At 37.1% G+C, this 12,472-nt stretch overlaps 1 protein-coding gene across 1 annotated transcript; it reads left to right on the top strand.

Moving 5' to 3' along the window:
- Positions 1–415: 415 nt before the first annotated feature.
- On the top strand, positions 416–12,125 carry tmc5 (transmembrane channel like 5). The gene is made up of 21 exons (XM_085356325.1): positions 416–486; positions 952–1,144; positions 1,725–1,924; positions 2,120–2,188; positions 5,501–5,617; positions 5,755–5,857; positions 6,140–6,218; positions 6,328–6,609; positions 7,145–7,278; positions 7,561–7,705; positions 7,836–7,988; positions 8,296–8,462; positions 9,339–9,414; positions 9,541–9,638; positions 9,722–9,817; positions 9,961–10,036; positions 10,466–10,599; positions 10,791–10,964; positions 11,144–11,222; positions 11,366–11,458; positions 11,547–12,125. Exons 2-21 carry the CDS (start codon positions 1,071–1,073, stop codon positions 12,123–12,125), a joined length of 2,928 nt encoding a protein of 975 aa, XP_085212451.1. The 5' UTR covers positions 416–486; positions 952–1,070.
- The last annotated feature ends 347 nt before the right edge of the window (positions 12,126–12,472 follow it).

The raw sequence follows: 12,472 nt of genomic DNA, 5'->3' as shown, positions 1-12,472 counted from the left end.
TCACACAATATATTCCCAGTTTGTCTATGTTTGTCCTTTCACTTCATTAAAATGCTTGCTCACAACTCTTCCTTCCCTGTGTGGAGCATAGTAAACCCAATTCGCACGCTCATTTTTTCCGGTTTCCGACTATTTGTTTATTGGTTAGGTTTCATTTATCTGTCTGTAACAGGATTCAACCCTATAGGTCAGCCTTTTGAGCCTTATCACCTTAAGTTTTAATAAGGATGCTAAATAATTATTAGCACTGGCGGTTTAATTATTCATGTCACAATCTAGCGTAACCTTTCAATATCCAAGTGCCAGTCCAAAAGCAGCGGACTTTTACCTTTGTGAGCTCAGGCTAAACTTCCTGGTAGGAGGACAGTCCTTCTTTTTATGTCACTGACGGTAATTCAGAGATACTCCTCAGACTTTTAAGCTGCAACTCTGTATTGTCAGGACGCCCTTTTAGATATATTCTCTCCATTACAGGACAGTAACCAGGTAAGCAGAGGCTAATAACAGAGCAGAATGTCATTTGACAAGTTCTTTTAATCTTTACAGGTTTGTTATTATATGAGAACCTAACTCTAACTACACATTTCTTATAGGTTTCCTGTTTCCATAGTTCAGCCATCAGTCTGTTGTTTTCTGTTCATTGTTATATAAGACCGAGGTGTTCTCTTGCCATAATATAATGGTTTTTGTGAGAACCACAGAGCTATACCACTGCAACCAAACCTCTTTCCACAGGCTGAAACCAAACCTCCTACATGAATTTATAATGATCGGACCGAGCGCTCTAGAGATCAAATTGCACATGCTTTCTATGAAGCTGCCTCTATACAGAAAACTATGTGGTATTAACATGTTATACTACTTGTTTAGGTTTAGTCTTTAGCTTGATAACTTGACTTCAAGCACAATTCTATTGCTTTATTTTAATATTTGTCTTTTATATGGAATAAGTCGTTTACATTTTGCCACTTGACACCGAAATCCTCATATTGGGAGCGACTGGGGCATACTGAGCTGAGGAATCACTGCTGTCTCCAAAGAAAAGCAAACGGATCGATTTGAAGGATCTCATGACAAGTTACAGGAACGGGGGATTTTTCAACCATGCATACCATGACACCGAGACTCTGGAAATTGATAGAAGGTTTGTGTTTATATTATAACATAAAATTTGTTTTTGTCCTCAAATGTGCATCAGAGAAATCTTTTTTCCTGAAAAGTATAGAATTACAATTTGTCAAAGAATGTGTTTGTGAAGGAGTTTGAGTGGTGTGTTGTGTGTGCTTGTAGTAAGAGGAAGTACTGTGAAGAAAAGGTCAGAATGTCAAGCAAGCAAATGAAAAACTAGCTTCAACAGGATCGCCTCAAGAAAAAGGCAACAGCGCGAATTTGTTATATATCTTTGCTTTATCCTCGGCTGGTTCATTTTAGTGTTAATCTTTTTGGTACAAGATTTAAGGTCTGAGGATTGTGGATGATTATATGAGAGCCCTAGAGTAAACTTTAGCATACTAGTCTCTGCAGTTTACTGTTAAAATGAGTCCAATACTCTATAAGACTGAATGTACTTTAAATTAAATAAAACCTCCACAGTTTAAATTCAAATAACTATATCGGTGACTTGAAATTTCTGTTCTCTTCCTGATGTGATAACGTCAGTGCTCTTAGGTGTCATACGTTTATATAATTTATTAATAATTTAATTTATTCTGTTTGGGCTCTAGGGCTTCCAGCAAAACCCATCATACTAACCCCTATGACAACAAAGACCCAACCTGGTGGGGTGACAGGGCTAGCAATGATGCTGCTATAGGGAGAGTGCCTCAAGGTGGCTGGCAGGAACAAAGCTGGAGGGGTAGAGAAAACATCCCAATGGATGCCATCTCCATACGCCCAAGGAGTCCTCCAAGGCACCATGGACCCAGTATGTGTATCACCTCTTTGTGGCCATGTTAAATTATTTAACTATAAAGCAACATAAAGTTTTTGTACACATTTGTGTTTGTTTGATTGAAAAAGTTGTGTTACTTGTTCAGCAGCTTCGTTTTTTGTATATGCCAGTGGATGTTGCTAAGTAACCTTTTGTTGATACTTCCTCTCTATCTCCTCTACATTTTAGATCACAGTATATTTGGGATGGACCCTGAATATAATCAGTCAAGATCTATTCCACTTCCATCGTCTTCAGGTAATACGCTTCATGACACTTAAGATTACACAGTTCCTTTATGGTATAACTAAACACACATTAATCTGTAAAGTTTCCATCACAGGATAATCATTTCACTCAAAAAAATCTGTTGTTGGATGAACACAATTTAATCATGGCGCCTTTTTCCACGTGATTTAACCAAGTACAATAACCGATTTTTGACCATGTCAAACCAACACATTTGGCATTTGGTGGCTTAATGTAATCAGATTATGTTGGATCAGCGTAGTATACTTACATTGACTTGAAGTGATTTATTTAAGTATGTAGAGTGAAATTTGTTTTAATTGATTCTACACAAGTTAAAAACTTTAGGAAAACGCAATGAAATCTTGTTGTTTGAACAACTACTTTGTTAATCAAGGCAATTACTGCTAGTCGTGCTCAATGAACCAATATGGGGGTTGATGATTTCATGGAGACAAACAACCATTTGCACTTATATTCATGGGTAATTTAGAATTCTTGCTGTGAGGCAACAGCACTAACCATCACGCCACCAAGCTGTCAATCCAGGCTTACCAAAACTAGGAAAGCTATGATTAGAAGGCTTGATGCAGAATTTTCTGTATGTTTTTGTCCTTGACAGGTTAAACCACAATAAATAGCGATAGCATACACGTGGTGTAGTTGTCTGCCTCTTAAAACTCCAGCGATTTTCCTGCAGTTTGACATCTAATGTGATCTTGTGAATTTTGTGAGTCCAGGCAACTAACCACTCTTACTAGATTGTATCATGTCATCTCAACAAGAACAAATTAAGTTGCTGAATTTCATGCAGATGCTACATGATTTAATTACATTCACCATTGAAACATGAAATTATTTAGTTCAAATTACAAGTTTGAATCTTGTACATGTAACAATTTCATTTTTTTTTTGAGTGTTCAAATAACATTGCCATTCATCCTCATACTCATGTCTTCACTAGACTGTATCCTTAATTGTGGATATAATGGATGTCAACAATAAAAGCTACAAGGAAATTGGCATAGAAAATAAAACAGAGCAAAGGGGATTATTTAGTAAATGTTTTTTGCATGAAGTTGCATGTTTTTTGCATAAAAAGTTACAGCATACAGTAGAAGTGTTTGTTGGTCGGTTTTTCAACTACACTGAAAAAAAGGGATTGGCCAGCTCTTGGATTTATGTAAGTATCTTGTGTGTATTTAACACAAGTGCCTCATGCTTTAAAGTTAAGTGTAACTCTATAGTAACTCTATAGTGTAGAAACTACATAATATGCAGAGAGGGTAGATTAAATTGTTCATGTTTGAATCAGAATCAGAATCAGAAAGGGTTTTATTGCCAAATGTTGAGCAGGTTTACAACATTAGGAAATTGCTGCGGTGCTTCAGTGCAAACATGCTGTCATAAATTGCGCTTAAATAGACATGAAAAAATAAAAGTAAGAATAAGAATTAAAAGTGCTACGTAGAAAGATATATGCATGAGATATACATGAGATATATACATGAGAATAAGAATTAAAAGTGCTACGTAGAAAGATATATACATGAGTGCAGGTGGTGATCAGTGCCAAAACATGGAATCATGCAGTGAACACAGCGTAGGGTCATGAGCTAGTGGTGGGAACAGTCATACGGTTATTGTTCATGTGACCAACAGCGAGTGAAGTAAGTCAATAATATAGCAATGTTTACATCACACAGGATTTCAGTCTCGCACGCTTTGGATCGTGGTTTGACGAAGGCATCCATCTCAGTCAAGTCGAGCAGCCGCCTCTACTTTTTTGGTAAACCGAAAGAAGTAAATTGGGTGGTTGTTACATTAAAAAAGCCTACCTTTTAATTTGAACACAAAAATTTCATGTTTCTATCTTGAACGTAATTAAATCATGTAGGATCTGTATGAAATTCAACAACTTAATTTGTTCTTGTTGAGATGATCTGATACAATCTAGTAAGAGTGGCTAGTTGCTGGACTCATGAAATTACACAGACAACTACAAACACACCACATGTATGCTATCGCTTTTTATCATGGTTTAACCACATGTAATGGTGGCATTAGTGCTGTTGCCTCACGAAGGTCCTGGGTTCAAATCCACAATTTAATGTGAATGGTTGTTTGTCTCTGTGGTAGACTGGTGAGCTGTCCAGGGTGTTCGCTGCCGAGTGACCTATCACTTCAGGCTTATGCCCCTGAAAGATAGGAGGATTGTAGTTGTTGTAGACCCGTTCACTTTTTATGGTAACCAGACTCTAGACTTTGTTGAACATTATGTAATATGAAGACAACATGTAGTATTTAAGTGACCAAGTAGTACTGGGGTAAAAGTTATTGAATAGTGTTGAAATAAAATGACAAAATTGTGAAGGATTAAAATATTCCAAGAGCTCAACTTACTTCATCTAAACATGTTTCAGTTGTGTTTTCTGAACACAAAATGCACAGGTTTATTGAATAGGAATAAGTTGTGTTGATTTAACTCATTTGTCTAAGTTTCTGCCAAAGCAAAACATTTGTGTGCAACCAATGTCCACTATTGAATCAAGTAAATCCAACATGGCCTTTTTTTCAGTGTATAGTTTGATTACCATAGAACATGACACAGATATACAACTTTGATTTACATCTGTTTTCACTTGTCTAATATCTATTTCATCACCTATTACATTAAATACACAAGTAAACTGTATTAGCAACTGTTGGATGGACTGTCATGGAATCCATATAGATAGAAATTCAGGATGAATTATAACTATGTCTTCCATTTCCTCCCATTTTATTTAATCTTTATGCTTCTGAAAGACTAAAAAGAAATTCCAGAGTCATACCAAGACTAAAACTAATGCATGCAAATAATACACACAGACTGATACTCTGACAATAACTGCAAAGTAATACAGTTTGGTGGGCAATGGCACCAACACCTTCAGTATCATAGCATTATATGAAATGAAAATAAATATGAAATCATAAATTCATCAGAAATAAAGATTTTGAACAAACAGTTGCATATTAGGACCCACATTAGTTTGTATATGGTGCTGTGTCCTGTACTATCAGCAGTGCTTTCTGTCAGTGTTTTTGCAGTCGATATTTATCTTTAGATTTATAAATAAGTAGCAGCTTATTGTTATTATAGAAAAGAGTAAGTGATAAAGGCTGCATAAACGGCTGCAGGTGTTACATTTAAAAATGCTACCCAGTTCATTTGCTGACTGTCACTCTGTTCTTGTATCAATCTCATGCTTTTGAGTTTGAAAATCCACAATAATCACAACAGAAGGCTGGCTGTCTTTTGCTTGTGTGCAAATCCAGGAAAAATGACAATGCGGTGGAGAGGAATAGCGATGAGAAGGATGAGCATGTTTCCTAATGCAGATCATACCCAAACAGCTTTCACAGAGGATGCCATCTGGAATGAGATGCAAAATGGTAAGCACACCTGAGGGGTGTCAGATTATCCTGTGGATTTTTGGATAGTGAATTATGACACCTGATATGTATTCTGAAAGGCAGTACTCGCAAAGATTTAACAGCCAGCACTTGTCTTGTCATCTTGTGTCTGGCAGAGCAACAAAACTTGCTCGAGGAACTTGCTGCTCTGTCAACACGAGACAGAATCCAGGCCATTCGGGATCTTCCAATGAGCTTTAAAGACAAGAAACATATCAGGTGGGTGAGCCACAAACAAATAAAGATGATAACAAAATCCTTCTCAGTGTCATTCGAAACATTTAGTTAAACATTGCATCCTGCTGGGAACCATAAACTAGGCTGTATGCAAATGCTTGGAGGCCACAGGTGTTGCAATAAAGATCTCTGAAGGAAGTATTTGTCCAACACAAATTACACAAGAAAGTACTAATTGAAGTCCAAAGGGGCTTCTACAGCCTGCAGAAACTTGTGATGCAGGTAATTTGCTTGACAAGGATCCCAATGGTTTTACTCTTACAGGAAAGAATTGGAATTACAGTCTTCCAAGAAGTCTCGCCAATTCACATGTTTGGCAGATTGCTCTGAAAAGCTGTCTCTGGTGAGTGTTTTATCTGTCATAAAAGCAACAGCTGCATCTCTTTATGAGCCTAGCTCATTCATAATTTGTGCTCATATGCTACATACAGAATGTTATGATCTTTTTTCAGTTTTCACGAAAATGCGGGTACCATGTAAAGTCAGCCAAGCAGACCCTGAAACTGTGGCAAGGCGCTATGAAAAGCATTGGTGGGAAGTTTGGGACCAGTGTTCTCACCTATTTTGTGTTCCTGAAGTGGCTTCTCATGTTTAACATTTTCTCATTCCTGGTCAACTTTGGCTTTGTCACCATCCCTCTGCTTGTTTACAAGCAAACCCCAAACATTTCTCAAATTGTGAACAACGTACCCCAAAATGTGACCTTCAGAGGACTGGAGATACTAACTGGAGCTGTAAGTAGTACATGCATTTATCTTCTGTTGAAGTCACAACCATCCTTATTTTAAAATTTAAAGCTAATGTAATAATTACCATTTAATTAAATGACTATGTAATATTTAAAGAGCTAATTATTTGGTTTATGCTCATGTCTGTGAAGGTTCTCAGTCATGGCTCATGCTCATGGCTCAAATCTGCATTATTTTGGATGCAGTTATTTGTTTTCCAATGATGGATACAGTCTGGACAGATCACCAGTCTCACATCCACACCTATAGCCAGTTTAGTCACCAGTTAACCTAACATTCATGCACAAAGAGCACATGCAAACCCCAACCACAAGTGGGGTTTCGTCAAGTGGAGTGACAGTGCAACAGCATTTGTTTTCACAAAAGAAAATCTAAAACATGAATCTGCTCTAGATGGCAGATCATAATCAATTAGAACTAGCAAACACTGTTGATATGTATTATGTAATATCATGTTAGATGTTTTCTAATTCTCTCTGTACTGAGTGAACAAGAGTTGCATATATTTTGGATTTCCTAGGGTTACTTCAAGTATACGGTCATGTACTACGGTAGCTACAGCAATGAATCTCTGGTGGGTTACAACATGCAGCTGGCCTATTTCTTCACCATTGCAGTCTATATGGTGCTATGTGGAATTTCACTTATTTTCAGGTTAGTTAAGTCCTCATCATGCTAAAGATTTTACTCAAGTCCACAGGGAATTTGCTTTGTTATGACTCCTCAACATGCATGTGGGAGAAGAGGAGATAAGTTAAAAGAAAAAATTGATAAATATAATAATAAATTATTAGAAAATGTGAAAATTCTAATATAAGTATGCCAAAACAAGCAATCATAACATTGATTAATAGTTGTAGATATAAAAACTCTCATAGCTGCTCCAATAGCTCTGATTCTAACAATGATTCTGAATCTTGATTTGTCCACGTGCAGCATGGCAGTCAATTTCAAGAACAACTATGTACTAGCAGACTCGACATCAAACAGTGCATGGCAACTTCTTTGCACCTGGGATTTTAGTGTAACCAATGAGAAAGCAGTGAAACAGCGCAGGAACAACCTTTGTGTCCAGCTCAAGGTGACTTATAGCTTTTTTCTTTTTCTAAAAAATATCAAATGCTGAATTAACTGTGACAGATTGAAATTCTGTATTTTACACCTACATACACATCAGTATTTCATTGTTTGTCCTCTTGCTGCTCACTCAGGAGTCTTTATCAGAAACGGCCCAGCAGGAGCGCCTTACAGTCTCTGAAAAACTGAAGCACTATGGGATTAATTTTAGTTGCTGGCTTCTCTCCACAAGCTTGGCTTTTGGTTGTGCAGCCAGTATTTACTATCTCTGCGAGTATGAGATTGAGGTACATAAGTTAAAATGGAATAATTAGACTTTGGAATTACTTGTGTCTGTTAAATGTAGACTACAGGCAATGTGAATGCATATTTTTTCTCTAGAGAAATCACTTTTCTTGTTAGTAAAACTAGTAGAAACTAAAAAACATGTAAAAATATATACCTCACCTGTACTCTCAGAGCGTGAAAATCTAAACCAGGTGTCATAAATTTACTGAAAGTCTTGTCATTTACCAACAGTGCAGGGTTTTTATTGTTTCATTGCATACAGTATTTGTCATTATCCACTATCTTTACCTGTTTTATGTTTTACAGCAGCCAACAGAAAATGACAATTGGTCTCTGCTTGAGGAGGCAAAGACACTCCTGGTTCCCTTTGTGGTGTCTTTAATAAACCTGGTTATTCCACTCTTCTACTCCCTCTTCAACAAATTTGAGCATTACTCCACCCACCGCAAACAGATATATGCTCTGTTGATCAGGTGAAATAAAACAATATATGTATATAAATATGTCTATGTCTAGATAGATAACAAAATACAGATATCTTAGTTTACCATTAGACCGGAAATAAGGAGGCAACTAACCTTGTTTTGGTGTGCCTATGACATCATCACAGAGTCACCAGCATGGTAGCAGGCTCCCAATCTTGTTAGAGTTAATTGCAGTGTAATTTGTGGGCTGTGTTATAAAACAATGTAGGACTTCCTGAAGTATAGTGAGAAGACTGGGAGTGCTAGGATCTAGGAACAGTTCTAGGACCAGGCTTAAACAAAAGTATATATAAAGTATAGTGGTATCTATGTAAAGCCATGACTGTATATATGTAAAGTGGTGCAGCTATCGACACATCTATAAATTTATAGACCATAAATGCCTTAATGGTCTTGCTCCCCCATACCTTTCCGAGTTACTTCAGCCTTATATTCCTTCGCGGACCCTTAGATCAGCTGCTTTTGGTTGTCCCAAAATCTAGGCTAAAACAAAGAGGGGAACGAGCCTTTTCAATTATGGCTCCAAAACTTTGGACTACGCTGCCTTTAAATATTAAACAGGCATCTTTGTTTCCTGTTTTTAAGTCGCTTTTGAAAACACACCTTTTTTCGATTGCGTTCAGACTGGTGTGAGTTGATATGTTTATTATGTGTAGTATTGTGTTTTTATGTGAGTGTCAGTGGCTTCATCTTGTGTTTTACTCCTTTGTTTCTGTACAGCACTTTGGGAAAACTTTCTGTTTTTAAATGTGCTATATAAATAAATTGGATTTGGATTTGGATTTGGACATCTAGCACAAAGCAAATATAATTATTTATTTAACCAATAATAAAAATTGAAATACTTTCTTTTTTCACATACAGAAATGTCTTTCTCAAGATGTCCATTCTGTCTGTTTTGTGTTATTATTGGATGAATAAGGTGCCTGCTAAAGGTTCAGTAAGTAATAAATATCCATTTATCTATTTATTTGTGTTTTTTAAACACAACATACGTTTATTTTATCTGTCCCTACTTTATTCATTAGGCATAGACATTCATTCGTGAATTTGTTTCATTCATCAGGGTTGGGAGTCCATGGTAGGGCAGTCTTTGTACCGTCTGGTCCTTTTTGACTTCCTTTTCCTGATGTTGGGATCTTTCTTTGGAGAGTTTCTTAGCAAGTGAGTTATAGAATTTCAATTCATATTTTATATTGTTAGATGAACCTATGTTTAAAATCACATACTCAATTTCTGTCTAATAGTGTGATCGGGACAAAATTAATACCACGCATGGGGGTTCCTGAGTTTGACGTAGCCAGAAATGTGCTTGAACTCATCTATTCACAGACGCTGGCCTGGTATGAACCATATGAACAATACATTCGACATTTCATAAGTTCTAGCAGTGTGTCAGTGGATTTTAGTCAAATCTTATGTTATCTATCTTGATCTTGGACCTTTTTTAATTATTTAAATGCAATCGTCTATTTTCTCTCCACAGGATTGGAATCTACTTCTCTCCTCTGCTACCTGCCATGCAGATTTTCAAATTCTTCATCCTGTTTTATCTAAAGAAGGTAAATGCTGCTACCAGGACTGCTCCATGCTCCATAAGGGTCATGTTACTCTATTTGCACACCTCAGTCAATAATTAATTAAAATCCTTTCATCACATTGAATGGATGCTTTATTTTGGGTAATGGAAAAGACAGCCTGGGTTTCGGATTTAAGGAGTAACCATTATGGTTTAATGGTACCAGACAAGATCAATCAATCACTGAAATTTAATGAACTTTGTAGGATTTGTAATTTGATCTAGGCCGGATCTGCTGATGCTGTGTGTTTCATGAACCTGCTGAATGATCTTTTAAAAAGTCAATTCCAAGCTCTGTTTTCTGTTATGGCTCACAAGTTTATTAGCAAAGTTACTACAAAAATAAATCAATATATTTGTTTATGGATGTGTATTTATGGGGTAGTACAAGTTTGGTTTTTGCACTTCTCAGGTCAGTCTCACACATAACTGTCAGCCCCCACGGCGATCTGGCAGAGCAGCTCAGATGCAAACCATCTTCATCTTCCTTCTCTTCTTCCCGTTCTTCGTGGGAGCCCTGTCAATTGTTGCATACACTGCCTGGAGGTAAGAGGACATGACTTCAACTGTTAAAAAAGAGAAAAATATATCCATCAATTCTATTTTATTCTTTTCTAAGCTAAAATAAAATAATATATTTATATATATTTGTCTTTGATTAATAATGCATTTTGTACTGAAAATACAGAAAGGTTCCAGTCTCAGTCTTGTTTTGTTCACTCTGTCTTGCTCCATAGCCTGACTCCCTCAAAGTCCTGTGGCCCTTTTCGTGGACTCAACAATTCCTTCAGTGCGGTTGATGTCTGGATAGATGATCTAAAAAACATCACTGGCTCTCAGTGGGTCGTCGAGATTTACAATAATGTCATCCGGAGTGAAATCTTCTATTTTCTAATCACACTCATCATCCTGTAAGTGCATAGTGCAAGTGCTGTCTTATGTACACAGCATGTACTTTGTAACGTTGACCGAAAAAGTCCAAGCCATGTTTTGCATATAACTGAGCTTTGCATATAAATGCACATATGTACTGATGCAAAATTTGTGTCATTAAGCAAATGGTTTTCCTGTGTGCAATTTTACTGCTCAGTGTCATCATATACATATTGTGGCAAGTCACTAATGGTCGAAAGGAGCTTATTCGTCATCTGAGACAACAGATTGTCAATGTGAGTTTGTTCTAGAAACTGTTTCCCTTAATATATGTTTCACCAGACATCAGGAACAAGTGGAACTTATCTAGTCTTGAATACATTTACATTTTATGTTTTTGTTTTTGTTTGCCTGACTGCTTCTGTTTCCCTCCCACCAGGAAGGGAAAGACAAGTCCTTCTTGTTAGAAAGGTTACAGGACCTTCAAAAATCTATCCCAAACAAAAACACCAAACAGAAGAAACAAAAAGGGGTTTGTTGTTAAAATTATTTCCTGCTGACATCACTTTGCATGTAGAAGCTTGTTATCAGCCTTACTGAATATTTTATTTACTGTTTAGAGCATGAAACAGCATTCATATGATCACTCATCTGGTGATCAGTCCAACTCAAATGCCATGGTTCAAGCTTTACTTGCACGTCAGCAACTTGAAGAGGAGGAGAAAAGATACAGCATTGGTGGAGTACCTGTTCCTTCTGAAATGTCTAACTCTAGTTCTCTGATGCAAGCCATGTTGGCCCGTCAACTAGCTGACCAGGAGAATGAAGATCAGTATCCGATGCATGATGAAAACCCATCATCTTCCAGTGCACTTGCTCAGGCCATGGCAGCCAGAAACAGGGTGGAGGATGAAGACAATAATCAATATGACATTTTCAACAGATCCAGTGCCGTCACACAGGCCATGCAAGCCAGAAGAAGAGCAGAGGACACAGAAGATGACATGGGTGACCTGCCGCATCCAGTGTCAAGTGTCATGATGCAGGTCATGCAGGCCAGGCAGCAAGCACAGGAAGATGACAGAATTCAGTGGATGACTGCTCCACCACAAAACCCTGGGCCTTCAGGCTCTAGTGCTCTTATCCAGGCCATGCTAGCCCGGCAGGCGGCCCAGAATGAATACGATGATGGTTACTGAACAAAATGCTGAGTTTTATCTTACAGTGATGAAAAAACAGATGTATGAAAAACATCCACGTGGCTTTTTAAGACTGAATTTGCACTTTGCGAAGAATATATGAAAGAGATGAGTGTGCAGGTCCACCTCTTAATTCAACTTTTATACAAGTAAATTTTGAAATCTTTCTATGATGGTATGTCAGCCTTGTGTGATGAGTAATCCTAAACATAAATTTGTGCCATTTATAATGTAAATGTTGTATAAGTTGTTAATTGTTGCACATAATGAAATGTGAGCTAGAAAAGGCAAAATAAAGGCAAATGTTAAAAAAAAAAAATGCCCCTGCAAAATTTGTTACAGTTGTT

This window comes from Diplotaxodon limnothrissa, linkage group LG6, assembly GCF_057381915.1.
Source record: "Diplotaxodon limnothrissa isolate DT_005_m linkage group LG6, D_limnothrissa_male_GT1.1, whole genome shotgun sequence".
Lineage (NCBI taxonomy): Eukaryota > Metazoa > Chordata > Actinopteri > Cichliformes > Cichlidae > Diplotaxodon > Diplotaxodon limnothrissa.
The sequence above is the reverse complement of the archived record's forward strand: the minus strand, read 5'-3'. Positions and strand labels throughout refer to the sequence as shown.

What these genes read in the sequence shown, in the direction of transcription:
- tmc5 (XM_085356325.1), top strand. Translation starts at nt 1,071, where the DNA reads ATGACAAGTTACAGGAACGGGGGATTTTTCAACCATGCATACCATGAC. An exon ending in GGAATTTCACTTATTTTCAG is followed by an intron (nt 7,279 to 7,560) that starts GTTAGTTAAGTC and finishes GTCCACGTGCAG; the next exon opens with CATGGCAGTCAATTTCAAGA. An exon ending in TATTCACAGACGCTGGCCTG is followed by an intron (nt 9,818 to 9,960) that starts GTATGAACCATA and finishes TTCTCTCCACAG; the next exon opens with GATTGGAATCTACTTCTCTC.